Below are 27,985 nucleotides of genomic sequence, written 5' to 3' on the forward strand. Positions count from 1 at the left end.
AGTACTTTTCTGGACATCTGGCCCATTCTTACTGAAAGAACCAGTCAGGTTTGTAGGTCACTTTGCTCACACAGACCTTTTCAGCTCTGACCACAAATCTTCTCTGGGACTGACATCAAGATGTTTTGGACTGATGGCCTCTCCAAAACACGGACCTCCTTAAGCCACTTAGACACTAATTTGTTGGTTTGCTGGAGTCATTGTCCAACTTCCTGGCTGAGGTCTTGAGACGTTGCTTTAATATTTCCACTGAATGTTCTTTCATCATGATGCCATCTGTTCTGTAAAGAGCACCAGTCCACCTGCAGCCAAAATGTAAAGGTCTGAGTGCATCTACAAAAACGCTGATTCTGCTTGTTATGATGCTTTTGGAGTCATGGCTTCTTCCTCTCTGAGTGACCATGATGGTAGAAAACTCGTTTCACCATGAATGGTAACACTCTCCTACGCACATTTCTCACCAAAGTCACAGAACCCTCTCCTTCCTGATCAGTATGATGGTTGAACATCCCCATGGTTTCATATTTGCATGTAATTATTTCAACACATGAACCTTCAGGCATCTGGAAATTGGATCCAAGGTTGAACCCGACTGATGGAGGTCCAAAATTCGATGGTTTATTTGGAGGATTTCATTGGATTTTCCCGTGATGTCACAAAACAAAGCAGTGTGCTGGATGTGTTCCTTTGTCCACAGGTAGATACAAATATCTGATTATATGTATGCTGTCTAACTATATATTGATCTGTGCTGTAAATATTGGTAATTCTCACTGGAGTTTATGTTTGGGCATTCTTGCATTTCTGTCTGATGTATTGACTTTGTTCCTCACCAACGTTTTATTGTTTGTGTGGAGAAAATAAAACAACTTTTCAAGATAGTTCAGTCTAAACTTAGAAGAAATCTACTCAGGGCTAAACATTCCCTCATGTCAGAGTGAGGTCAACCGTTAGCCTCAACGATGCATCCAGATACACGTTCAGAGGAAATGTAGCTCCAGATCAGCCTTCCCACACAAACACCCATCTGAGGGCTAGTTTAGAGCGCACGTTTTACCAACATACATGTTTTTCTGCAGAGGGAGGAAGTTTTGGAGGAATTGTTTCAGAGATAAAAGAGCAGAAGAACGGCCAGCATGCATACACTAAATCTGGGAACAAACCACTTCTCCACCCTGCAGCCCTTCTGGACACAGACCCAAAACATGACTTCCTGAATAAACAGATGCACAAAGCCTGAGTAGAGAGTCCAGGTTTGCACATAAAAATGCATGCATCTATCAGCTCTCTGGATCTGCATCCAAACATTAGAGTTGTTATTTATGCTGGAACAGTTGAGGCAACAGCTGGAGAAGCATTTGTCCTGACAGACCGTGGCCCCGTCACAGAGTTGACTTCTCTGTCGTTGGCCTCCTCCTGAAAAATGTTTCCCCCGTTTGAGCTCTAGATGTTTCCGCTGATGACCTTAAAATAAATTATGGCTCATCTTATCTCTACAACAGTCACAATGTGTTCTTCTGGAGAAAAGATCTGTTTTTCTGTGAGAGAACACGATGCAGAGGTCTGCCTTTAATGATCAGAACATAAAAAAAACAGATTCATTAGTAAAAGATTAATGGGACTCTATGCCTGCAGCATACTCGGATAATAAAACTCACATCTGATCAGTTAAAACCTTCTTAAAGTTGTGATCTCTACCTGTAGGAGGATGCCTTGATCGTGGAGGCACTGGGGGGGTCTGCAGGATTATGGTGTCACTGCAGGAAGACAGCCGAACCGTCACCTCCTCGTCCAGGATCTGACGGGGAGCCTGGACCAGGAAAAATGAACTTCTGTTTCCTTTATATTTCATACAATCTGTGTTTTGATTTATTCTAGCTGAGAACAGAAAGATCAAAGCAGATCAGTACTCCAACACTACCTTCTCCAGCACCTTACAGACGCACTGGCACCACAGGATGAGGAAGATGATGATGACCAAAAGGAGGATGATGGTCACCAGGCAGCCAATCAAAATGGGCGTGTTCCCTTCATCTGATGTGCTGCTGGCTGATGGAGCAGCTGCTGAGGAGGAAAACAGGAGAAATCGTGAGGGTTTCTGCAGGAAAATAAAAACTCTGGGAGAACATGGCATCTAAAGGAACATGGTGAGTTGTTTTACTTGTATTATTGGTCTGTGGTGCAGTTGTCATGGTGCTGTGCCAACTTTCTGGAGGAGAAGACCCCATCATTGGCCTTTGTGTTGGAAGTATGATGTCTTCTAGTAAAGACAAATATTGTAATTTCTTTATATGTTAGAAATTGCACAATGTTTGAGTTTGTGGTGAATTAATAAAAAGATGAGGACCAAACACACAGCCTTGAGGGACACCAGTGACTTGATTCTGTGTGATTACGTTTTACCTGACTGAAAGGAGACTTCACTGAACATCATCCAGACATCTGCATAGTAGAAGCGGCAGCGGATGGATCTGGCAGTCCGGTGGTTCAGAGGAACCGTGACATAACGGGCGCTTGGGTTCCTGTCGTCCAAAATGGTGGAGAAGGAAACTGGCTCTGGCTCCCAGCTTGCAGTGAGGTAAGGCTTAAACCAACAGGAAACGGAGGAGAAGATCTTCACACCGCGGCTGAACATGTTGTTACTGTGAACCTGGATCGTGATTGGAAACAGTGAAAGTAAAACACAGTGTCTGAGAACTTGGAAAGGGATCGATGCTCTAAACATGAGCTCATCTGAGTCTTCTGTGGACAGATGAGTCAATGTTGGGACAGACAAATATCTGTTCCTTTGAGACAAGTATACCATTATAAAGCCCATCCAGGGTGTTCTCATGTGACATGTTTTAATGTGTTTTTATTTAGAAACAGCCAAGAACCAGTTTGATTGTTCCCCCAACGATCCATCATAAAGCCACATAATGTGAACATCACCCTGTAGATTTTTGTGTCTGTGAAGAGTGATGGACGGTCTTATTGACAACAAGACAAGATCATCAGCATAATTGATAAACAACTGACCAGTTTTCCTGAACATTAGTTCGACACATCGCTTCAAGCAGGAGTTCTAAATGCTGCCTAGAACGGGCTTTGTAAATGTTGGATGATGTTCTGAAGATACTCAACTACTTTTTAAAAGAAGATGCAGACTTCATGGTCAGCTCCAGTGGTGGACACAACTGTCTACCTGGTTGATGGATCCCAGAAGTCCACCTTCAGCTCCTCACGTTCCAGGTTCTTTGCTCTCAATTCACAAAGTTGCTGCAGAGCCAGATATTCAAGAATGGAACCACAGTCAGTTCTGTTGGTTAAAACAGAACCAACAGCTGAAATAGAACTGGTATTAAACAAACTCAGTTTTGGTACCGGAATCTGTTTGGTTGTGAAACCCCAGTTAAATGTCTGTGATCTGGTTGTTTTTTGTCTCTATGTTGGTGGAAGATTTCTTCAGAGTCCATCTGTAGCTGTAGTTTGTTTTTTAGGGTCGGGGAGGACTTTCTGTTACTCTTTGGATCATTGTCCTGCTGCAGAACCCAAGTGGGACATTCTTCTCCAGGATTTTATACTAGAAGGAAGAAATCATGGTTACATCATTCACAGCAAGTAAACCAGGTCCTAAAGCAACCAAGCAGCCCCACATCCTCACACTGCCACCACCATGCTTGACTGTATGTTTTTTCTGAAATGCTGTTAGTTTCACACCAGATGTAACAGGATGCACAGGTTCTAAAATGTTCACTTTTTGTCTGGTCCACAATATTTTCCCCAGAGGATCATCAAGAGGTTTTTGGTAAATGTGAAGCGGGCCGTTGTATTCTTTTGGGTCAGCAGTGGTTCTGGCCTTGGAACTCTCCTCTGACCTTAACTGAGGCAGCGAGGCCTGCAGAGCTTTAGTTGCTGTTTGGTGTTCTTCTCTGGTGTCCTGGATAGCTCGATGTTCTCGTGGAGTAATTTTGGTTGATCGGCCATTCCTAGGAAGGTTCTCCACTGTTCCATGTTTTCTCCATTAGCAGATGATGGTTCTCTGGAGTCCCAAAGCTTCAGATTTGGCTTGGTAGCCCTTTCCAGACTGATAGATGTCAGTGATTTTGTTTCTCATCTTTTTATTCAGACCTCCAGGTCAGGCAGGTATCAGGCTGGGTCTCTGGGTGTGGTTAGTCAAACTGAACTAAAAACGTTGATCACAGTTCATTTATAATTTACCAGGGAAAGAAATTACTTTTTCACATAGGGCCAGGTTGGTTTGATAACTTCTTTCCCTTAATAAATGAAAAGCTGAAAACTGCAGGAAAGATCATTTTTTGTTCGATATTTGAATTTGTTTGAAGATCTGAAACATCTAAATGAGACAAAAACCCTTTTTCCAGACACTAATTGTGGATTTCTTGAATATTTCTGCTTGTTTACTGTTTACTTGTACAAGAAGAAGTGTTTTGCATTAATGGCTGCTCCATTGTAATTCCTGACTGAACTTTCTGTTTGTTTCTGCATGTCTGAGTGAAATGTGACGAGACCTTTGAGCTGCAATGACGAGTTAACTTAAACAGAAACAAAAACCTTCATGGACGTGAAGTTTCTCAGTCGGTCGAACACAAACTCCATCTCCACGTATCCCCGCGTTCCTGGCGTATCATTCCTCCAGCCCAGGTAGTCGTATCCCAGCCACACCTTGTACTGGCGGGTCTTTAGGAAGTTGTCCTGACCCGTCACACCGTCCGTCAACTGACCCAGGCCTCCTGACAGCTTCCTGCGAGGAGAGACGGCTGTGAGTCAGTGGGAACAGAGAAACCGGACCCACTGAGGGTTAACGTGACCAACCTTTTGTCGTGGACTCCGTCATACGTGGAGTCGTTCAGACTGATGTAGGGATAACTGGGCAGCATCATGAGCTGTCCCTCTGGAGCGCTGTAGGAGACCAGACCATCTGCAGACAACAGAGGAAAAAACCCTAAAGGTTCTGGTTCAGGTTGCAAGGATTACTGCCATTATAATCAGAACCAAAATCAGAAAAGTCCAATAAAAGGTTTTATCTTCATGAGGATTCACTGTCAAACGGGTCCGGATCATCTAAATAAGTTTAGCCGGTCCTCAAGGGCTGCTGTTCTGGTTACAAACACCTGAAACTGGGTCAGTACCGGGCCTCTACAGAACCTGATGACATACTGAGCAGGTAATTCAGAACCTTTAATCCAGGTTTGTTAGAGCAAGGACTCATCTAAAAACATGCAGGACTCCGGCGCCAGGGGACTGGAGTGGGCCCCGCTTGGTTTTAATCTGCAAACTGTGTCCAACTTGTTTCGTACCTTCCCAGGGACAGCCGTACAGCTCCACCCTCATGCACACGGTGGTGGACAGTCTGGTGACGGGGATGACGCGGACGTAACGCGCGATGATCGGAGGCTTCAGGTCGTTGGAGAAAACGCCGTAGGTATTTTTGTTGCCTTCCAGGACCTGAGTGGAAATACGAGTGACACAAACCTGAGGTTGGTCTGGGAAGGAAATAAAATTCACTCTTTGAGTAAAATCTGGGCTTGATTATTATTATTATTAATATTATATGTTAGTATTTGACCAGGAAGACAAACAATCCAGATCACTGTACCCTGATGTCACACTTAAAGGTTTTTATTTCATCACCAAACTCGCCTTTTTATCCCTTTTTCATTTACCAACAAACAGAGCAGACAGCAGAAATAGCCATTACTGGTGTTCAAGCAGTTTGAATTTGCTGCCAGATCTTGACAGAGTGGTGATGTATCTGAATAACCTGTGGTTACATACAGTTGTTTGAACTGATGAGAAAGACTTTCCCATCCTGAGTAAATCTACCATTTATTCTGAGATCTTCCTTGGACTTCCCTGGTAGCGCCGATCAATCCAATGAGTCCAGCTAAACAAACAAGACGCAGCCTGTAGAGAAACTACAAGCTGCAGCAAAACATGATCCCCAACCAGAAGGTAATGGTCCATGGCATTGCCAAGTTAAACACAGTTTACCATAACCATACTTGTATAATTTTGACCCGGTTTGAATGAGGGAAAATCCATCCACATTAAATTAAAACTTGCCCATATAATTGTTGTATGAAAATTCTTTGAAGGACAGTTTGAATGGAGATGATATTGATAGTCGTAAAGAGTTGATAATGTCTGTGATTCAACAAACCAGTTTGAACTTTACATCCTCTTGGCTCCTGCTTCCCTCCATAACGTCCTTTCTGCTGGTTTTTGGCAGCAGCTCAGACAGTCATCTAGCCTCCACATGTGAGCCCTGAGCTATTTGGTTCTTGTCATGTTTGGGTTGCTCACCTCCTTTCCGAGCCGGTCCTTCCAGGACTTCCACAGCTGTCCGTCTCGGCTGTAGTTTAGACGGTACTCTCGAGCAAACTCCTTCCCCAGACCTCTGGCGTATCTTCCCTGAGTCCCGAACAGCGTCAGGAAGGCGAGTCTTCGCAGGTCAATCTGAGCATAAAAGGCAAACAGATACAAATATGTACGGGTCATGTGTTCTGGAGCTGAACTGAACATTGATGAGTTCACACACCCAGAGGGGTTAAATATTACAGTTCATAATTTTTCTACTCCAGCCTCAGTACTGAGTATTATAAAGATGAATATCATCCCTTCACCCCACGTCTCGCTGTCTTCCCCTCATCTAAATTATTTAGAACCTTAAACCAGAATCAGTTAATTGAAGCTGCAGGCCAGATTGAAACCTTTGACCTTTCTGAGCAGAAACAAACCTGCAGGTACTGAGAGTCTGAAGGCTCCAGCTGTCCTTCAGGACACCAGGCGCCATCTCCTCCCTCACAGTTCAACCTGCAGACACAGAAACAAAGGTTGGATGAAAGAATCAGGGCCATTCAAGCTGTAAGTTTACTGTTGCATCAGCTGCAGGTTTCTCTCTGTGGTCATTTCAGCTTTAAGCTGCAAGCATCACAAACAGCTGTTCAAAGGTTCTGATGGAACCTCATATAAGAGGAGATGAGATGGAAACATCTCACCTCTAACATCCGCTCCAGAAAATGCTATTTAAATACTACATAACATTTAGAAAAATAATGACAGTCTAAGGACTCCTGGAGCTTACAGAAAAAGACGAGCAACACGCCTCATGTTAGATAAAAACATGAGACCAGACCAGCCTCACTGACCTTGCGTACTGTGGTCCGGTGGTCTCGTACCACTGACTGGAAGCTGTCAGGTCCTCATCACTGATCCGTCCATCTTCCATGCCCAACGCATAGCGACAATGTTCTGAAGACACAACATCGCACATGGAAGCAGTTTTACTAAATGATGTCTTGAGAAAAGGTTTAAGTCTGGTTTCCTAAACCCTAAATCAGTTGGTTTTAGGACTCCAGGCAGAGTTTGGTCCACTTTATGGTGACCGTCATGGTGTACCTGGATCAATCTGTCCGTTGGCTGCTGGAAGCTGAAGGATCAGCAGCAGGAAGAGGTGCATGATGGTCCAACGGTCACACCAACATACACGCTACATGTCTAAGAGGAAAAAGGGGAAAGTAATTCAACATCATTGTCTGCAGACTGATTCCTGCTCAGATCAATGAGACTGCAGAAGAAAACGAGGGAGTAAATTAAAGCTTCTTAATTCACACAATAAGACTGAGATTCTTCCTCATTAACAGGAGGAAACACTGTGCTGTGATAAAGTATTCACCCCCTTACAGTTTTATTTCTGTTTTTGACAGGCAGACAGCAACACATCAGGCCTCCTTAAAGAAATTCAGGAACAGATGAGAACTCCAATCAACCACGGCGAGAGCCGTCATCCAGAAATAGACAAAAACACAAACAGTGGACAAAAAACATCTTGATGACCCCCCGAGATATTTCTCAGAAATATTCTGGTGGACAAAAGTGAAAGATTCTGGAAGCTGCTTGTGCCGTCGCATCTGGTATAAAACTAACATGGCAATTAAACACGGTGGTGGTGGCCATGCCATGCATAGGGCTGTTTGCTTCTTCAGGAACCTGGCTGGGTTGAATCGGTGGAACCATGAGTTCTGCTCTCCACCAGAAAGTCCTGAAGAAGAATATCTGGACATAGGCTTGTGACCGTAAACTCAAACACAACTTGGTTCTGCAGCAGGACAATGAGCCAAAGAACACCAGCAGGTCCACCTATCAATGATTGAAACAAAGTGAAGGTTGTGGAATGACCTAGTCAAAGTCTGGACTTCAATCTGATAATTCAGGTCCTTTATGTTTGAAAACCCAAAAGGTCTCTACAGTGATGTTAAAGGAGACCAGCCAGTTATTAGGTTTGGGGAGGTAATTACTTTTCACACTGGGTCAAGTTGGTTAGGAGAGGTTTTTAACTGGATCAAATTAAATCATTCATTCAAAACTGCTTTTTATATTTTCTCAGGTTACCTTTGATAATAAAATTAGTTTGGTGATCTGACAAAATGCAAAAACAAAAGAATCATCTTTTAAGGGGGTAAATACTTTTTTACAGCACTCTACACTTTGATTGGCCCACTCAAAGTTCCACATCAGGTCTCACAGGGCATAAACCGCCATCAACCGTTAATATTTATATGATTTTCATGTTATTATTCAGTGACAAATAATTCATTAAATTTCAGTTTTTAGTTTCAAAGGAATCCGTCACAGAAACCGATGCAGATTTCTGCATCTGCAGGATTTCTGTTTGTGTCTTTGTGCATTTAGTTTAATTTGCTTTGTGAACCCAGTGAAGTAAAATATCCTTATTTATGTAAACTTTTGGATTTTCTTAGTGTGAACTTTTCTGTTACAATTCCACACAAACAACGAATTATAGGAATCTGCAAAAAACGCCAAATTTAGGATTTTCCGTTAACTTATAATAAGTTTCTGAATTCTTAGTGAGTTCTTCCATCTGGATTTCATGGCAAAAGTTTGGAGCTGTTAAAATTTTGGTGCCAAACTCCTGCACCCAAAACATCTCAGTATTCTTAAACAATTTGTTGGTGATTCTAAGGTATCGGAACCGATTCCAAACCGATTCTTTGGCATTCCGATGTGTTTCATTCATTGACCACTCAGCGTCATTGTAATCCCTGAAAATTTAAAATCCCACAAATTGTCAAGAATAGCAGCGAATTCCAATTTAATCGTACCTGACCCTGATAATTCGGCATAGTTAACTGATTCCTTGATTCTTATAAATCGTACTGAAATCTTTCATACAAATCAAGCCGAATCTCATGATTTATCGTTATCTTTTGTACCTGTGTTGTAACTGAATCTTAGAGCATCACATATTGGAGCAGAACTGACCAAGAATCCTCATAAATCCTTAAATTTAGCTATTCTTGGCGCTTCCTGTTATTCATGTCTGCTTGGAATAGCCAGAATGCAGGACCAGAACCAGAACTGGGAGTTTATTAACCAAACAGAAACATGAAGGCTCATAATGGAGGATTCGATAGGAAAATATGAAATACTGACTAGAACTGAAAGTCAAATAGTTTACGCCTTCGATCATAACATCCAGAGTGATCTACTGCAGCAGGATGTGAGCCATGCATCCTGAGTGTGTTTTCTATGTAGCCAAGGAGACCAGTCATCCAGGAAGTTTGTTTGATGCATCTGTGGGGTTTTTCCTAACCTTAACTGGGTTGACACAACTTCACGGTACTGTGAAAATATTCATGACAGGATTTCAACTGGGTTTCTCCACCCTTTGGTCATGTCCAGCAGCTCCTCCAACCTTCAAACAGCAGCTTTTTCCATTTAGATGAAGATCTGACATTTATTTCCCAAAATGCTGAAACAAAGACAGATTTTATTTACTGTCATTCCCAGCAGTCCAAAACGTTCAACAATGTTCCCTGTTTGGCTTTGGGACTGAAACACTGTTTCTGTTGACTCCAATAAAACTGCTTGTTTCCTCATGCAGGAGGTCAGAGTCTCCTAAGTCGGACTGTGGCCTGAATGACTGCCAACGTAATTAACGACTGTTTCTTTGTGTGATTTCATAATGTTGTTGCCGTCAGAGCCGAGCGGTTCATAAAAACAGCAGCCCACTCACTGAGGTTACAAAACACTGAAACATCTCTGAGTCTCTCTCCCGTCCTCTCTGCTGCCAAGTCCCCGTTCCAATGGGACGGACGCCGTCTCTCCGGGGAAAACAGCTGGACAGGGCGGGAAGAACGAGAAAACGGAGCCGGACAAAGACAAAGACAGGAAAAGGGAATGCTGAGCTGATAAGAAAGTAAAAGAAAAACAGGCAGAAAAAACGAAGGAAGGGAAAAAGGATGAGAGAACTAAAGAGGGAAGAAGAGACTAAAAACCTGAACTTTTTATGGTTTTAAAAGGTCTTTAATGGTTCCCAATGCCTTATCACCCAGGCAGAACACTTTTTATTATACTGAGCTTAAAACAACCAAAAACCTAAACCATTAGTTTCAACAGTGCAAACAGAAATCCTAAAGAAAATAAGGAATAAAGCCACATTTAGACACCACATAGATCTAAGTTTTCAAATAACCAGGATCTCTAAAGACTCACAGCTGATTGGGCTAAAACTGATACGAGTACCAGTCATAATTTATATTAAATTTATAATTAAAAGGATCTTGAGTTTATTTATTCAGTGAGGAACAAAAATCTCATGCTAATAATTTTTCTTTTAACTAAATTAGTGCCGCAGTTATTGGCACTAACATTTATATAAGGTAAATGCATCTGAGGCATTTTTATTGCCATATTTTTGCTTTTTGTATTTGATCAGTGTGTCTTAGAAGTTATTATTAATAATCAATAATCAATGACTTCCTGTTTCCTTATGACTCAAGACAGAGACCAATCTTTCTTCAAAATGGGAAAAACAAGAGAACAAGGCATTAAAGTACGGCTGTTGACCTTTTAAAGTCAGAATATGTCAGAATTAGAATCAGGTAGTCTGGTGGTTAGAGCAGAGCGCTTATGTTCTGGAAGGACTCTAAGTACCTGGTCCGAATCCCACAGCCTGCCATTAGTCCCAGAATGCTCTCTGGGTGCAGCATAGCTGCCCAGCGTCCTACGGGATGATGGGTTACATGCAGAGGACAAATTGTATTACAGTGTACACTCTGTAGCTCCACCCTGAAGGTAAAAGTCTAAACAGGTTGTGTCCAGGATGTGTGGGGCCTGCAGAGGTGTTAGCTGCCCTTTCCCTGACTCTTGACCTGTACAAGTTCTAGATGGAGGGAAGGTCTGCCCCAATGATCCTCTCTTCACTTCTGTCTAAACATGTTCATATCTTCAGTCAGAACATTAACTAAATCAACTGGAGCTGTGAGAAACAAGGCTGGACGAGGACCCGAGTTTATCTCCAACCACACACAGTAAGGAGGATGTAAGGGAGGTAAAACATCTCTGAAGGTCCGTGGTTGAGAACGTCATCAGAGTGGGATCCTGGGATCTATCCTTATGTTGCTACAGGAAATATACATTTATTTTAAGGATTTGTTTTACTTCTTTATTAATAGATATGTAGGTATGCTCCTTAAAGAGCCTGATTTATTAAATATTTGTTTCTGGAGGTTGTGGGGATAGATGCTACTGTGTCCCACACGGTGTTCACCAGGCTGATGAGCCGCAGCAGTAATTCATGTTTCAGGGTCCATCTCTGCCTCAGCTGTAAAAAATCAGCACAAAAGCACAGTGACTAAAACCTGCATCAACAAGCTGGAGGAGAACTTTACAGTAACAGACCTCAGATGTTTGCCTGGTTGCTCTCTGACCACTCTGAATCAAACACCACCACATCAATCCGCTGTTTATTCAACAAAACTCAGCTTCCCAGCATTCTGCAGTCTGCATCACAAAGTGAATGAAACACTTTAAAACAGCAGCTGAAAATATCCGAGGAGAAACTTTCTTCCTTCCTTACAGACTGATGTTAAACTCCTGCAGCTCCTGAAACGATCTTTTTGTTTCTGACAGAAATGTTTGTCGTGCTTTCAGGAAGTGACATTATTGACTTCAGCTGAGATCTGGGTCGGTCTTTTCCTTTCTGGCTGAGCTGGACGAGAGGGAGACGAAGGAGCTTTATGTAATGTTCTGGCTGAAGCTCAGATTCCTGCACTGTTGCTCATCTCTGCAGCAAACATCACATGACAGCAGAGAGAAAGACACAGAGGAACAAAGGAAACAGCAGGAGATGTAAGAAAACAAAAAGGATCCAGTGATGGCTAAACTGACCAACAACCTGCAAAAAGACAATCATTTCAAGCGAAATATATTTTCCAGTCGGAGCATATTAATGTGTTTTTTCCTTCTTTGTTTAAAGCCCCAAATAATATTCTTCAAGGAGCAGTAAAAGAAATAAACAGTAGTGTATCTCAACATGTTCCTGCCTCAGGGAGGTGGATGTGACCAGGGTCTGGTTGGCAGCTCATCACATCACGCCTCTGCAGTTTGGTTCAAGTTAGAAAGAGAAAGGAACAAAGCAGACATCTCTGCAGGGTTCAGCACAGTCTGCATGAGGTTCTATGGTGGTACCCCAAAACCACTTGATTTCTTCTAAAACTAACCTTTAATTTCCCAAACCAACAATCTTCTACAGGCCGACAGAAAAGCAGTAGATTCTGTCATTTAAGTTGCCAAAAAAGAAACAATTTGGAACATTTCTGATTAAAAAGTGATATTTTTATAGTAACCGTGGTAACAACAGACATTTCATCTAGTTGAGACTATGAACACAATAAGACAATCAAACAAAAAGATGCAGCATTATTGTGCGGTAAGCTGACAGGAAACACAGCAGAGACAAACGGTCCAGAGGTGTGAGCTGACCCCGGGACAAACCCAGCCTTGGTACGTGTAGAAGCCCACCTACCGTCCAGTATCAGGGTTATTTTCTGAAACATTAAGAGTTAGATGTTAAAAAGGTTTGTGTTCCAGTTTTTCCTCCCTTGTTGGATCAAAAATTAAACCTCTGTGTTTATCTGTAAACAGCCTAATGAGTCTTCTCCACATTTCTCTGTTAGCTGAGACAGAAGAAGCTTCTAAGAACCGATGAAGGGCCTTAAACCTAAAAATGAATAACCCTCACTCAGATAATTTGATTAAAAGGCTAAAAAGCTCCTACCCAAGGTTTAAAACTGTGAAAACTGCACGTTTCTTTTGTTTTCCAGCTGTTTCATATAATATCTGGAAACTCTTTAGCTGCTATTCTGCAGCAATTATCTAAAATAACTCTGGTTCTGATTCATTAGCTGTGGCCGGGTTATTGTGAGCAGAGTGCTGTTCATAGCTGTGTTTTTGCTGTCCTCAGTTCAATTTCCACAGTCTTTTCTCTCTGCGCTTCCTTTCCTTCTTCACGCTTCCCTTCTTATCTCCTTCATCTTTCCTCCTCCTCCTGTCCCTCCTTCTTTCTCCTCCTTCTCGTCCTCCTCCTCCTCGTCCTCCTTCGTCAGAACAAACTGAAGCCAAAAGCCTCAACATTCCAAACATTCAACGCAACCCAGATTTCTCTCTCTGCTCCTTTTCCCCGGCCCGTCTTCGGCTCACACAAACACACAGGAATCTGGACGCCGTTCATCCCGGGCTCCTGCTCTCTGTTCCTCCCAGAGATCTCTGGTTATCGGGGTGAATGAGGCAGAGTTCACTGAGAGCAAAGCAGGAGAGAACTGCAGAGGAAGGGAAAAAGCTGCCTCTCAACCATCCGACGGTTAGATAAAAGGCCAGCATACAGCCCCTGTTTATGGTCCTAAAAGACAGCACACCTACTGCCTTTAATTAGATTTAACTGTTCTTCTTTTACCAATGATGAAACAGACACAAGATGTTTGTATCTTCTGCTCCTTGGAGAATAATCTTTTGGCATTGCTTATAATTTCTGAACCTGAAGTCTGAGGTTAAAAGATGCAACCTCTGGAGTCCAAGTTTTATCAATTAGAAACCTCTCATTTATTTGAAAGTTTATCCTCAGTGTGTTTCCACTGGCACAGACACTGACTTTAACTGATCAATTTAAACTTGATGTGTAGAATTAGAAATCTGAGTTTGGTTTAAACTCTGTTTTAGCTGCTTCCTGGTTGCTTAATAAGATGCTGATTTCAGAGATGTATTTTAAGCAGTTTTATTTGGGGGCCTAGAAGGGCAGGTTGAGTCCATCCAGGTTCAACTCTGGTCATTATTTTACTCTGGAATCAGAAATGCTCTGCACCAAAGCATGTGCTGCTTTTATTTAGTCTATTGTTTTTTATCTTGGTGACAAGATTTGGTCACAGATGTCAGAAGGAAACACCTTAAATCTGATTATAAGTACCCATTTTATCCTTTTTATACCTGTTCTTTTCCAAGTGTTTTCTGGGTTTTACTTCATGATAGAGAGATATAGAAGAATAATAAATGAAATGGAGTGCAAAGCAGCTGAGAAAGAAGTCAAAGATTGCCTGTGAGTAATGGTGTTATACACTGTGTTATATAGAAAGGATGTATCAACATGTAACACAATGTCCACCCATGAGTAACGTACTAATAGGAAGAAAATGTGGCTCCAGAGTGAGAACACGTATTTGCTGATTTATCCAGTGAGGAGGAGGAGAAAGTCAGGGGAAAACCTAACAAACCAGCACCCCAAGGGATTTAAAAGCGCTCTGTGGAGAACTCAGTCTCAATGTAATGTTTAATACAGTAGCAAACAACTGCTTGAGACAAAAACTGTAATTAGAAAAACTAAAATTCAGATGGGTAATATCATTTCTGCTCCAGTTCTGACCAGCATTGTTACTCTTAGGTACCTTTCCCCTAAACAACTGAGTTTAAAGAAACCCTTATTTCAGCAAGGCATACACTGGTTACATAAAACCCAGTATTGGTGAATGGAAGCAGCTGAAAGTCTCACTTTTAAATTAGTTGAATATTTATTTGTGGGGGTTTACTTAGTTGTGGTTTGTAGTGGTCAAAACACTATTTCAAGAACATGTCTGTCACTCTACTCAAACTCAGCAAGTTCTACAGTTAGGTTTGACCCAAAAAGTCTCATCAAGCTAATACTGAACATGTGGTGGATAAGAGAAGTTACACTACTCAGTGGGCAACAATCTCTCCTTCACTTGGCTCAGGCACTAAGAAGAAAAACAATGCAGCTCCAGATATTTGTTGTAGGTAAACCCACATTAGGAATGTTTGTTAAACCATTAGTTTTATGATACAATCAGTGATAAGTAATGAATTGTCATTAAATGCTAAAAGGCATCTATAGTCAGACATGTAATCTGACTATAGAAAAGGATCAAGAGAAAAGTTAAACATTAGCTTTTCTCTCTTTCTTCACTAACTGCAACACGTCTCCATCTGTAATGTTACTGAGATAACTCTCTGTTCATCACCATCTGTCAAGCTTCTCAGATCAACTTTGAGTCCAGTTTAATTAGTTTGTTTCTCCGGGGCTCTGACAGCGAGCCTTGGAGTATTATTACCGACATTTACATCTGGTTAGAGCATCTTTTAAAATAATCACCAGATTTATGACACTGCATCATTAACTGATGTAAAACAGAGAACAATGTTAGTTTGTCTCAAACATTTTGCCCATCCCTTATGGCAGAAATACACCAGGAATGCTGTGTTGGTGTTTGTGTTTCCATCAACACAGGGTGGATGTGACGCTATGAAGATGCAGATTACTGGACTTCAGCCATGGGTAGTTTTTTTTTTCAGAAGCATCACACAGAACGCTGCAGAGAAGGATCACTGAGTGCATTTTAAGGTGCATTATACATTACATATGTGTTTGGGCTTCTTTCAGTTACACTGGATGAAATAAACCAGTTGTTGAAGATAATTACCAAGTGGAGATAAGTGGAACCTCATTCAACACCACAAACCAAACTTGAGCACAGCTCCAACCAGAGGACTTCACAATGCAATAAAAAAGGCAGGTATTCAGGATGAATAAATTTTTTTTTGCTGCAAATAAAACCATGTTCAAAAAGTAAAAATGTATTCTCATTCCTGCTGTTTGTCTGTCATTAATGAAAAGTTTAAATCGTCGTGCAGAGATCGTCTGCTTCTCAAACCCAACGCTATCTGCCTGATGCTTTGTGTTTGTTAACATGCTGCTGTGGGTCTGATTATGCAACACTGCAAACAGTTTGTTCCAGATGTCCTGAATGTAAGAAGGTGTCAGAAGAGAAGGAATTCCAGCTGTTATCAACAGAAGCAGCCGAGCTGCTGCAACAGTTAGAAAATGACCTTAATTAGACACACAGACAGATTCTCTTATCAAACTGCACCAAATGAATCTAAATGCAGATGTTTGCTCACTGTTAAAACATTCTGCTTCAGTCTGTTGGACTTTTTTGCACAAAGAGTGTTTTCCAAATGTATGGATATGTTGACAAGCACCTGATGAGTCAGAGCGGGACGGGCAGGATGCGCTGTGTATGAATGCATGCAGACGCAAGCCTCTGGAGTCTTAGAGGGTGATAACTGTGTTGCTTTGTAAGGTTTCAGAAATTTGAACATAAATTAAAGACGTGCAGCAAATACATTATTCAATTCAATTCAAAACTGAAAATAGTTTAGCAGTCCTCTCGGGTATTACAGACAATCACAATCACACAAAAACAGCAAATAAAGGGAAAAACATGTTCCTGTTCACATCATCAAATGGCCTCCAAAATGCATTTCCCAAGCTGCTAAGTGGAAGCAGAAGGAACAAAAGAATTTGAAAATCTATTGGTTTTTCTAGGTGGCGCTACACAGCGGTGGCCTGACTGCATAAGGGTAAATTTTGTGCACAATGTGGTTCTTTCTGGAGACTATTCTCCTGGCTTTTCCGACCACCCGTCCTTCCTATAAAAGGTACAAGTCCCACTAATGAACCCCCATTTATCTTGGAGCAAACCCTAACAATGCTTTGAGGCAGTTCCTGCTATTCACCGACAAACCCTTGAACCAGCAGATAAAAGAGCAAGCTAAAATACTTTCGATAAAAGACATTAAAGTGTTAACTGACCTCAGCTCCAAAACTTTCCACAGGAAGCCAAAAACAAATCAGTGGTTCTGTTCTTTAATCGGGTCAGGTTAAAAATATACCAAAGCATATTTACTTGTGTATGAAACATTATATCACCTCTAACTTAAACTAATGATGCTTCCTTTAGTTTTTACAGCATATGTTCCACAGCAAAGAAAAAGTGAGATAGTTGTTTTAATCAACCCGGTTTTACTATAGTTACATGGTAGATGTTTGAGTTAAATGTGTTAAATGTTTTTGTGTTAAATGACAAAAGTGATTTTCTTGTGTTTTTAAAGTGCAACCTAGAACCTAAAAAATGACAACCAAGCATTTAAAAAAGGAAAATGGCTCAAGCATCGGTGGTTATTTTAATTATGTAGCAAACCTGAAGCCTTTTCAACGAGAGGTGAAACATCTTCCAGAAACAAGACAGGTTCAGTTGGTTTCTACTTAAACACTTAGGATACTCATGTCTGACAATCTACATCAGCGTATCACAAGAAGAAAAATGAAGCAAAAGCATAGCTGACTGGATATTGGGAAGGGGTTGTAGTCCATGAGGGAAACTAAATGCCTGCTCCTCTCTTCTGTCTGCACTGCAGGCACTAGTAGTGTATCAGCTGGAAGGTTTGCAGGCAGCTGAAGAGGAGAAGGATGCTGCTCAGGCAGCTAAACCAAAGGAAATTACTGTTAGAACCTTTTTTAGTAAGATGTTATTCAGCTGGAGGACCTGGAAACTGCTGCAGCATCTTCTCTAACTTGATATGGGTGTGTTCAGGTTTGTTAGCACAAACAACCTCTAGACATAATATATTGATTCTATAATATTATGAACAGTTGGTTTGAGCCGTTATATATTTATTATATTAATTGCTTAGGGTCACATAGTTTCAGGATATGATTGCAATGAAAAAAAGCCAAGAATTGCCTGTTGTGTCTTTCAGCTGAACCTGAAATTGCTCTGAACTACATGTTTGACACAGCATCATAAGCCCTCATTGTTTCAGTCTCAGTAAATAAATACTGATATTAGAGTCAACCTGCCGATGGCTGCAGAGGAAGGGATCCACACAGCCGAGTTTATGAGTAGGTATGAAGCAGGGGAGGACCTCTGTGACTGATTCTGGCTGAATGTATAAATATACACGTCATTAAAGGACGGGACCACATCAAACGGTCTATTTATAAAAGACAAACTCGTCTTTGCGGACATATAGCAGAACTGTCTTGTAAAAAGAGACCAAACTGTCAAAAAGTTAACTTTCTTTTACTTTCTGATCTTGTTTTTAAGGTCAACTTAATCTTCCTTAGGTGGCTCTGCCGTGGCTACATTCCCCTCATTCATGTTTTCAGTGCACATACATTTATATCTGGTGCATCGTATTGATATGGATCAGCCAGAATAGGCTAATATGTTGCCTGGTTAGTATTTTGTCTCATCCCTGCAGACGCTGTTTCAGCTGTCCTGAAATAAAACTGAACAGTCATCACTTTTAAAAGTTCTTTCAGTGCTACATTCAGTAAAATATGAGAACACCAGAAAAAATGAAAAGCAGGTTACTTTTAAAACCGAGAGCTCATAAACTAAAACCAAACAATAATCTTTTTATCCTAATGCTGCTGTAACTTTCCTCAATGCAGGCTCTAGTCTCTGGCAGTTCATCTGCACAGTTACCGCTCCAGTTTCAGCTTCGGCTGCGTGAGTGCATCAGCAGAACCTTAACATGCAGAACATGTAACTTTAGAAGAGGTGACGAGACCTGAAGTGGAGAAGAGCTACAGAGGGTTTAAAAACAGAGCTGCAGGAATGTGGAGAATGTGCAGCGCTTGATTTAACATGTCGGGCTTTGAACCGACACCAAGGTGAATCAGACCCACCTGGGAACGTGAACATGGAGAACATGAAGAAAGTCCTGATAGAACTAAAAGCTGAGCTGTTTTACTTACAGCTGAGATGAACATCAAGTAGTCCATTCAGACTCCATTCAGAAACACCCCAGGCCAGGATTGGAACCCAGGACCTTCTTGCTTTAAGGCAACAGTGCTACCAATGCCACTGTGCATCCCATAATATGTAACAGAAACTCATAAATTCTGAATTGACAAGCAGGTCAATAAACAGCAGCATGGCGCCTCTCTCTCACCCTGTTTGGAGCCATCTGGGTCTGAACTGTCACAAATGAGATTCTGTCGTACAGATGCTGCCATCCTGCCTCCTGATCTTTATCTCTACATAACTTCAACTTCACAGCATTTCCAGATTTACTGAGTCTGCATGTGATGAAGAAATTACACCAGGATGTCTATGACTTACTCTAATAAGTACCTGGATGTTCACCTGAACCATAAACTGGACTGGAGACACAGATGCTCCTTACAGGAAAAGTCAGGGCAGACTCTACCTGCTGAGGATCTTTTGGAGAGCAGGCGCTCCTGAAGATCTTGTTTGATTCTGTGGAGGCATCAGGCACCTTCTATGGTGTAGAGTGTTGAAGCAGCAGTTTATCTACAGCTGGGAGGAAGTGCTTAAATAAGCTCATCTGGAAGCTCAGCTCTGTCCTAGGATGTCCCTTTGACCCAGTCAGGTGGTGGAAACAGAAGGACTCTAGCAAAAACATTGCTATTGAGGAATGTCTCCCAACCCATGCATGAAGCTGCTGCAGATCTGCAGAGCTTCTACTGTGACAGACTACTGCATCCTAGTTACATCAAGGAGTGTTATCACAGCTCCTTCCTCCCAGCAGCTGTTAGACTTTATAACCATCACTGCTACCAACTTAATAAGTCTTAATACAGTTTTTTTTCCATTTCTTGTAAATAGTCTGTTGTTTTATGCAAATTATAGATGCACATTTTGTTCACTTTCAGAATCATCCTACTCAGTTGCGCACTTTAATCTGAATATTCTATAAATGTATTTGCAGCATTTTTCTTGTGTTGTAAATGTTTCCCTTACTGTAAGGTCTCCTGTTCTTATTTCCTGTAGTTTTTTACCTTTGTGTTTACCTGGATGCTTCCACCTGCCTTTTGCTTAGCTGCTGATGCACCTGAATCTCCTCATTGTGGGACAATGAAGGATACCTCTATTTTGATTCTACATTGCATCACTGTAAATAAGTTAGGTGTAAAGACAGACCCAGCTAACTGTGGCCAGGCTGCAGACACAGCTATGTGTTAGAGCTCTCAGCCTTTGTGTCTGAATGTAAAATATTTCTGAGGCTGACTTGTGATTCAGTAAAAACATCTGTTAGATTTTATTGGCATGCTGCTCTCAGTGCAGCTCTTTTCTTCTTAGAATAAAACGCTGCTGCTTCACCTTATTCTTAAAATCTCTCGGTAAACACAAGCAGGACTTTACTAAACCTGAGTTATTATATCTGAATTTTTCTTCAGATTTGTGCCCACAGGCTCCTGCATGCAGACACATACTGACAGGTATGCAGGGAGTTCATTCATCTCTGCAGAGGTTGACTTCACTCTGTAACAGAATAATGCTGAAAAACACAAGATTCTAGAACAGCAAAATGACAAAAATCCTTCCTGAATCAGACTAAACAGCTGAGTTTCAGCAAACTTCAGCAGAGTTCAGACAGAGAGGCCACGGCCTGAAGCAGGACTCAAACCAGAACCTTCTCCCAGCTTCAGAAGAGTCACTGCAGTGGTTCAGGAAATGATGACCCCTGCACACAAACCATCTGATGCAAAATAACGTTCTGTAATATGTGGAAGAATGAGTCCTGCAACGTTGGTAATGAGTCAGTTTTCCAACAGAACCACACTAATGAACGTTACTTACAAGATACTTTCCTTTAAAAAATAACGGTTGACCTTAAACTGATGACTCAGGTTAGAAAAGCAGGAATGCTTTGATAACAGAAACATGCAACATCTGCAGCCTCTCCAGAACAAACACGATAAGAACCATGAGAAGAGAACCTTCAGCCAAACACAAGGGTCCCCGTTAAATGTTGGTATGCAGAGAGGAAAAAACACAACCCAGAATCTCTGAAGCACCAAGATCACAAAGGATAGATTTTCTTACAAAAAAAAAGAGTCAAAAATCCTTTAAGAGACAACTTCAGACGTCTGAGCCACAGTGTCTGTCCAGTTAAAGGAATCTGGATTAGCAGATGTGGTGACGGGTCGACCCGGTTCAGCTGGGCTCCAGAGTTATATGGAACGACTGGGTGCCACAAAATAAAATAATGGGAAAACAACAGAAGACATTTGTATAAATAAATATTCGAGAGAAATAAAATCTGTAAAATGTTGTAATTTTATTTGAAATCTCGTGTCCATTTGTTCTTCATTTTGAAATGAATTTTGACACTAAACTGGTTTATTTTTTGCTTTGTTTTAAATGTTGTTTCCTCGCATCTTATCCTGGAGTTTTTCAGCAGCAAAGTGGAATACTGTGGTGTAAAAGCATGAAGACCATTTTGGGCGACTCGTTCTCCCTCACTCCAACACATCCTGCATGAGGTTTGTTAACGATTCAATCAGCTGCCGGCCGCGGCTCGGCTGAAGGAAACCCGAGGCGCTGGTTCACCTACACCCATCTGTCATCTGCTGCTTCTCCTCCAACCACAGCGACTATCTGCAGGCATGTCCAGCAGCTGATCAGACCGCTTCCTCTGGTGTTTAAGAGTGAGGCTGAAGATAAACTGCTCCATCTTTGGGTAAAATCCTTCAGACATATGGCTGCAGGTTGAGATCTGGATCTAATAATCTTCATGATGTACACAGGGAAGGATGAGTCCCCAGATCTTTTATTAGAAAGCCAAACTACTGCAGCAGACGGTCTGATGTCATCCTTTAACTTTCATCCTCCGAGGTCAGGTCTTCTATTAATAAAACAGAAGAGCCTTTCCCATGCAGTCAGCACATGTTCAGATCTAATGATGGACTCAGATGGAGGAAATCTAAGTAGTTTTACTCTGTTTTCTGTTAGAGGATGCTGCCAACAGATTGCTGGTTTATTCACTTTACATATGAGGATCTCCTGCAAGCCAAATGATTGGTCACTTTCCCATGTAGATTTATGCTACTTTTACACTCATTTTAGCATTGTTTTTATCAGACTAACAGAAAAAGTGAATAAAAAGACAACTGTAGTTTGATCCAAACTGTAATATCACACTCTATCTGATATTTATCCGAATGCAGTCTCTGTTTGAGTCAGTGTCTGCTGGAGGGAATAAAAAAGCTTTTCAAGAAAACAAACAGTTGAAACCTGCAGGTTTGCATTTATTTAATAACTTTAATAACAGCATCAGATTTTAGATGTTAGAAAGTTTAGCCAAGAAGCGTCAGAGTGCTCAGAAACATGAGTTCGAACAAAGGAAATGTGGTTGGTGTTACCTTCCTGAGTTACCCTGACAACAAAAGCAGATGTTCAAACAGACCATTTCAGTTTGTGAGCTCAGAACAATCATTAGGAACTCATTCATTCATCTTCTATAACGTTTATTCCATAGTGGGTCACAGGGGAGCTGGTGCCTGTCTCCAGCAGTCTACGGGCGAGAGGCGACCTGGACATGTCGCCAATCCATCGCAGGGCAACACAGTCATACAGGACAAACAACCTTGCACACACCCATTCCCACCTATGGGCAATTTAGAGAGATCAATCAACCGAACAGTCATGTTTTTGGACTGTGGGAGGAAGCCAGAGTACCCGGTGAGAACCCATGCATGCACGGGGAGAACATGCAAACTTCATGTAGAAGGTTTATTAGGAACTAAGAGCCAAAATGGGAAAGATAGGAGAACATGCCATTGAAGTTATGAAGATCAGCGCACATCTCCCTAAGTCAGGAATGGCTACAACACAAAGCGCTCCTAAACATGTCTATCTCTACAGTCAGAGCATTAAACCAACTGGAGCTGCGAGAAACAAAGAGCAGAACAGAACCCAATGATTCATCTCTGGTCCTGTTTGATGGTTAAAGACAAACAGAACAAGTTTTAAGGAGAACAAAACTCACCATGTGACCTGTGCAGAAATGTAAACCTACCAGCAGCAGCAGGAACCTCCAGGATCACAACTAACAGAATCAACACTTCGATCTGAGCGCTCATCCATCGTGGACCTGATCTGAAGCTCTGAGCTGGGCGGCACCAGTGAGACTCCTTTGTTTAGTCAGTGATATGAACCCAGAACTTGGTGCTGTTGAGCAAGAGTGTCTCTGCAGCTCCAGGCTGCTCTCTGCGCTTCTTCCAGAGATAATAAATCATGTTTTTATCCCAAACATGAAGCTGTTTAACTGTAGCTGCAGGGTTCTGGGCGTGATAAGGGACTCTTACTGACATGTCTTCTTCTGGGTTTCTGCAGAAACACTTTCTCTGTTTGAGCCTCCAATAACGGCTGCAGACAGGGAAGCTTACAACCCACCCTGTGGCCTCAGATGTTCTGTTCAAAAACATCACCTGCTGTTCCCAGTCTGTGATCATAGTTGATGATGTTCTGCCCCTTAACTGTTTGGATTCAGTAAGAAGAAGAAGTGGAGAGTTTCACTTCATTTAGTTTTGATTATAGCTGTTATTTTTTAGCTTTTTCCATCCATCCATCCATCCATCCATCCATCCATCCATCCATTTATCCATCCATCCATTTATCCATCCATTTATCCATCCATCCATTTATCCATCCATCCATCCATCCATCCATCCATTTATCCATCCATCCATCCATCCATCCATCCCTGATGGACCTCCATCGACATAAATGCCCACACCTGAATCAGAGGGAAGACACTGAGATCTAATCAGGTTGTCTTTCTGATCAGCAGAGGTTTCAGCTCTGAAATGCAAATAGCAAAATGGTTTTACGAGAAGGTTTCTGGCTGCGTGTTTTAATGTGTAAGCCAGTTGTTTTTCATTTGGTGTGCTTGTAGTTATGATCCTGGTCCTGCAGATGGAATAGAGACCTCCCTTGGGGGATCGGGGAGCGGAGAGGGTGTGGGGTGGGGGGGGGGTGGGGGGGCAGCGCTGGCTGTGTGTTCTGGTAAAGAGAGCTGATGGATCTCTGAGCCTGAAAATAACCCCAAACCTGATCCAGAAGCCTCCAGGCTGCAGGAGCAGAGGTCAGAACCATATACAGAACCTGCAGAGATTATGATAAAACGCTGCAGAAGATGAACTTACAAACTGCTGCATGAAAACACAAGTTATAGGTTTGATCTAATTAAAATCCTGCTCTCTGATTGGTTCATAAGCAGCGATGGGTCCTGTTTCAAACAGAGCAAACTACTGGTATCCTCTCTGTCTGATAGAAGAACACGTGCGATGCTTGGAGTTACATTAACAGATAACTAACCTTACACTCACTAAACAGCTTGTGTTCTTTTAGGGGATAAAAACCAGAGTAAAGCAGAGAAACTCAAAGCTGAGATGTTAAAGTCAGCGAAGACGAGGGATTTTACTGCTGTTGAGCTGAAGTTGGCATTTTCAACCAAAATCTGCTTGTTTCATTTGTTCAATTTATTATCCAACTGGTTCTGGGTGATGATAGACTGCTTCAGAACATCCAACAAAAAACAGAAAGATTTGCACCAATCCTTGAAAATCTGGTCCATTGCATCCCCCATCTCTGTTCTGCATGTGGACTGAATTAGGTCCAGTCTGATGGTTCCTCCAAGGAGCTGAGCCGTTTATGCCAGTAAGTCTACTCTGTCTGCTCTGTTTCTATGTTGGTTTGCTTCGTTGAAGGACACTTTAGTCATTTTAACTTCACAGATCTTCTCAGACCATAACTTCCACACAGTACCAGTGACGCACATATGATCCAGCTGAGGATTATCATCTGAAGCACACCGTGATAAAGAGATATTCTGACAACAGTCTGCAGCTCAGATAGTTCCCATAACCAGCAGCTGAATCCAACACAAATAATTCATCTTTTCCCTGCAGCTGTGATCTGAATCACCTTCTTATACTGAACAAACAGCAGCACAGCATGGAGAAACTGAAACATCTGCATCACTTTTGCTCCAAAGAGCTTTAAAACAGATCAGAGCAGGAAAATCTTTAAACACAAGAAGCAGAAATCCATCAAATTTCTGGTGTTTTGCTCTGAAAGTGACCCAAACCTACAGGAGGATAAATGATTCCAGTTCCTGCAGCTGTGCGCCCAGACTGAACCTCCTCGGCTTTGGTTTAACATGGAGCTGAACAAAGAAAAGAAATGAATGAATCCAGTTAAATGAACTGGAGGAAAATCCTCGGATTTTTTCTCTGTTGTTCTGGATCAGTAGGAGATCCTGCAGAATAACGCTGCAGCTGTTTGCTTTTAACTTCTATAAAAACCTTTTAAGAACGTTTCTCCGCAGAATATTTCTGTCCTCTAGAACTCCAACAGAGACCCAATCCCACCTCCTCTGTTTCTGCCTTCCTGATGTGGGCTGCTGGAAAGGATTGTTCCCAGTTTAAGGATTTACTATGAGCGGGTCCTGCTCAGAACAAAGCTCAGAACTCAGATGATCTGCTGAAGGCCTCACAGAGGAACAGTGATCTCAGATCTGGTGTCAGGAAAAACTAAAAACTTCTTAGTCTGATCGGGTTCAGGAGTTTCAAAAAGTTTTTTTTTTTACCTGTTTTCCGCAGTTTCTCTCCGGATCCAACACAGCAGCTTCAGAGCTTCTCCGCCCGGTTCGGCTCGGTTCCGTTCGGTAAGGGTTCTCTCCGGCGCAGAGCTTACAGGATCATGGTGGAGGAGTCGATCCGTCACTTTAACTCCCGCAACGCTTCCTAGAAACTCCTGATTTGATCTGTTTCAGGCTCCTTCTGGGTTTGCTCGCAGCTCAGATCCAGAAAAATCAGATCAGTTCCGAAGACAAAAAACTGTTTCTGTGTTTTACCTCACATCCCGTTTCCGAACAGCAGAGGGAGGAGGATGAGGAGGAGGAGGAGGAAGGCAACATGAGCCTCTGACTGTCCGACATCTGAGAAGTTGGAAGAAAACTGCAAAGAAGCCCTACGAAGGGAACTTCGGAGGGAGCAAGGGACCTGCAACTGTTACTGGTCTTTCTCCTGGATCTGTTACTGGTTCTGGTTCTAATACTTTCTACAGTGAACATGATTTTGGCTCAGTCGCAGATTTCTTCTGATTTTCCTTTCCTTCACACAGATTTTAATGTCAGAGAAAGAAACCCCGGGTAAAAACAAAAGGTTTCAGGTGATGATTTCCGGTAAAGGTGGGAAATAAGGCTCTCCAAACCAACCTGGCCCGATCTTAAACTGTGATTACTTCCTAGACCTAACATCTGGTTGTTCCACCCTCTGCAACAACAGCTGCCTTCAGGTGTTTGTAATAATTTATAAACAGGGCTTTTACTGTGGAGGAATTCAGCCCACTCTGCTTTGCAGAATTATTTTCCGTTGGAGCCACATTGGGAAGGGTTTCCAGAATAGAGAGTCTGTTGAGGGTCGTGCTACAGAATCTCAATCAGACTTAAGTCCATACATTGACTAGGCCACTCCAAAAATCTTTGTATTTTTTGAACCCTTCCGAGGTGGACATGTTGGGGGTCTTTGGATCGTTGGCCTGCTGCAGAACCCAAGTGTGCTTTAACTCACAAACTGATGATCGGACATTCTCCTCCTGGATTTTCTGGTGAAGAGCTGATTTTCTGGTTCCATTAGTTATGGTACACGGTCCAGGTCCTGAAGTAGCAAAGCAGCACCAGACCATCACAGTACCACCACCATGTTTGACTGGATGTTCTTGTTCTGAAATGCTGTTAGTTTTACATCTGATGCAACACGACACACATCTTCCAAAAAGTTCCACGGTGGTCTCATCAGTCCACAGAACATTTCCCGAGAAGTCTTGTGGATCATCAGGATTTCTTTGGAGAAAATATGACAGACTTTTGTATTCTCGTGAGCCAGCAGTGGTTGTTGCCCTGGCAGTGAGGCCTGCAGAGCTTTAGATGTTCTGGGTTTCTCTGTGACCTCCTGGATGAGTTGTTGATGTTCCTTTGGAATAGTTTTGGTAGGCCGACCCCTCCTGGGATGGTTCACCTCTGTTCCATGTTTTCTGCATGTGGTCTCTGGAGAAATGGCTTTGTAACCCACTCCAGACTGATAGTGTTAGGTTAGGATGTCAGTGATTCTGTTTCTCATCTGTTTCTGAGTTTCTACATCAGGGCCATGATGTACAACTTTATCCAGGTTGTTTCTGTCTGACACTGAAGTTTCCTCCATGATCGGAAAAATGTAAGTGTGACAAAAAGCAAACACTGCAGAAATCTCTGGGATTCACAGCTCTGTGAATATTTTGGTTCATTCATCATGTCGTGTTTGTAAAAAATTGCTGTTTCACCTCCTGTAGCAACAAAAATCCATTTTAATGCTCCACGTTGATCTGGGTTCCCCTAAAGCGTTTATGCCTCAGATTTTACTCTGTTAGCATCTTTCCTCCAAATTTCCCCCAAATTATAAAACATTAACATAGAAATAAAAGCATTTCCTCCAAGTCTTCAGGTTTTATTTCATTTTAAAGAAAGAAACGCAGAGAAAAAAATTGTAATTATAATGCAAATTATAGTGTTGTTGCAGAAATAATTATTATACTTTAGTTTTTATTTTTGTAGTGAGACTTGTTCCAAAACTGTTTGGTTGCTCTGCATTTTAAAAAGATTTCATTCTTGAAAAATCTGGCAAAAATATAAAAGCTAAAATAAAATAAAATAAATAAAAAAAAATAACAAAATGAAAGTCAACTGAAACACACAGATTTACACGCTGAGTAAAACACCTTCAAAAAAGCTGATGGTTCATTCATTCATTCATTCATTCATTCATTCTTTGTGTGATAAATAACGACAGTGTGGAATCTGCTCTGTGTTTCCACTGAACCCAAAGAACTGACAGGGTGTACTTTCTTTTCCCCATGCCCATCTTTGTGTGGACACAACTCTTCCTGGATGGAGCACATTTCTCTGTGGAGATTTAAATGAAACTCGTCTAAAACTGGAACTTTTTATATTCGTTTACTTTATTTAATGAGAAATCATT

General features: G+C 41.8%; 1 protein-coding gene across 5 annotated transcripts in view; it reads right to left on the reverse strand.

Moving 5' to 3' along the window:
* ddr2l (discoidin domain receptor family, member 2, like) overlaps positions 1 to 27,443 on the reverse strand; it is a 38,775-nt gene extending 11,332 nt beyond the window's left edge. Inside the window, exons 1-12 of one of the 5 annotated variants that reach the window (XM_047381294.1) lie at positions 25,558 to 27,443; positions 7,402 to 7,500; positions 7,152 to 7,254; positions 6,741 to 6,816; positions 6,307 to 6,459; positions 5,301 to 5,448; positions 4,816 to 4,921; positions 4,555 to 4,744; positions 2,404 to 2,650; positions 2,162 to 2,257; positions 1,922 to 2,061; positions 1,699 to 1,810 (exon numbers count right to left, since the gene is read on the reverse strand). In XM_047381294.1, coding sequence (XP_047237250.1) covers positions 1,699 to 1,810; positions 1,922 to 2,061; positions 2,162 to 2,257; positions 2,404 to 2,650; positions 4,555 to 4,744; positions 4,816 to 4,921; positions 5,301 to 5,448; positions 6,307 to 6,459; positions 6,741 to 6,816; positions 7,152 to 7,254; positions 7,402 to 7,462 — 1,432 coding nt within the window. In that variant the 5' untranslated portion in view covers positions 7,463 to 7,500; positions 25,558 to 27,443. Of the gene's footprint in view, positions 1 to 1,698; positions 1,811 to 1,921; positions 2,065 to 2,161; positions 2,261 to 2,403; positions 2,651 to 4,554; positions 4,745 to 4,815; positions 4,922 to 5,300; positions 5,449 to 6,306; positions 6,460 to 6,740; positions 6,817 to 7,151; positions 7,255 to 7,401; positions 7,501 to 25,557 lie in introns of all 5 variants that reach the window. The other 4 variants (XM_047381293.1, XM_047381292.1, XM_047381291.1 and 1 more) reach the window with 4 other exon arrangements.
* Between the last annotated feature and the right edge of the window lie 542 nt (positions 27,444 to 27,985).

This window comes from Girardinichthys multiradiatus, chromosome 12, assembly GCF_021462225.1.
Source record: "Girardinichthys multiradiatus isolate DD_20200921_A chromosome 12, DD_fGirMul_XY1, whole genome shotgun sequence".
NCBI lineage: Eukaryota > Metazoa > Chordata > Actinopteri > Cyprinodontiformes > Goodeidae > Girardinichthys > Girardinichthys multiradiatus.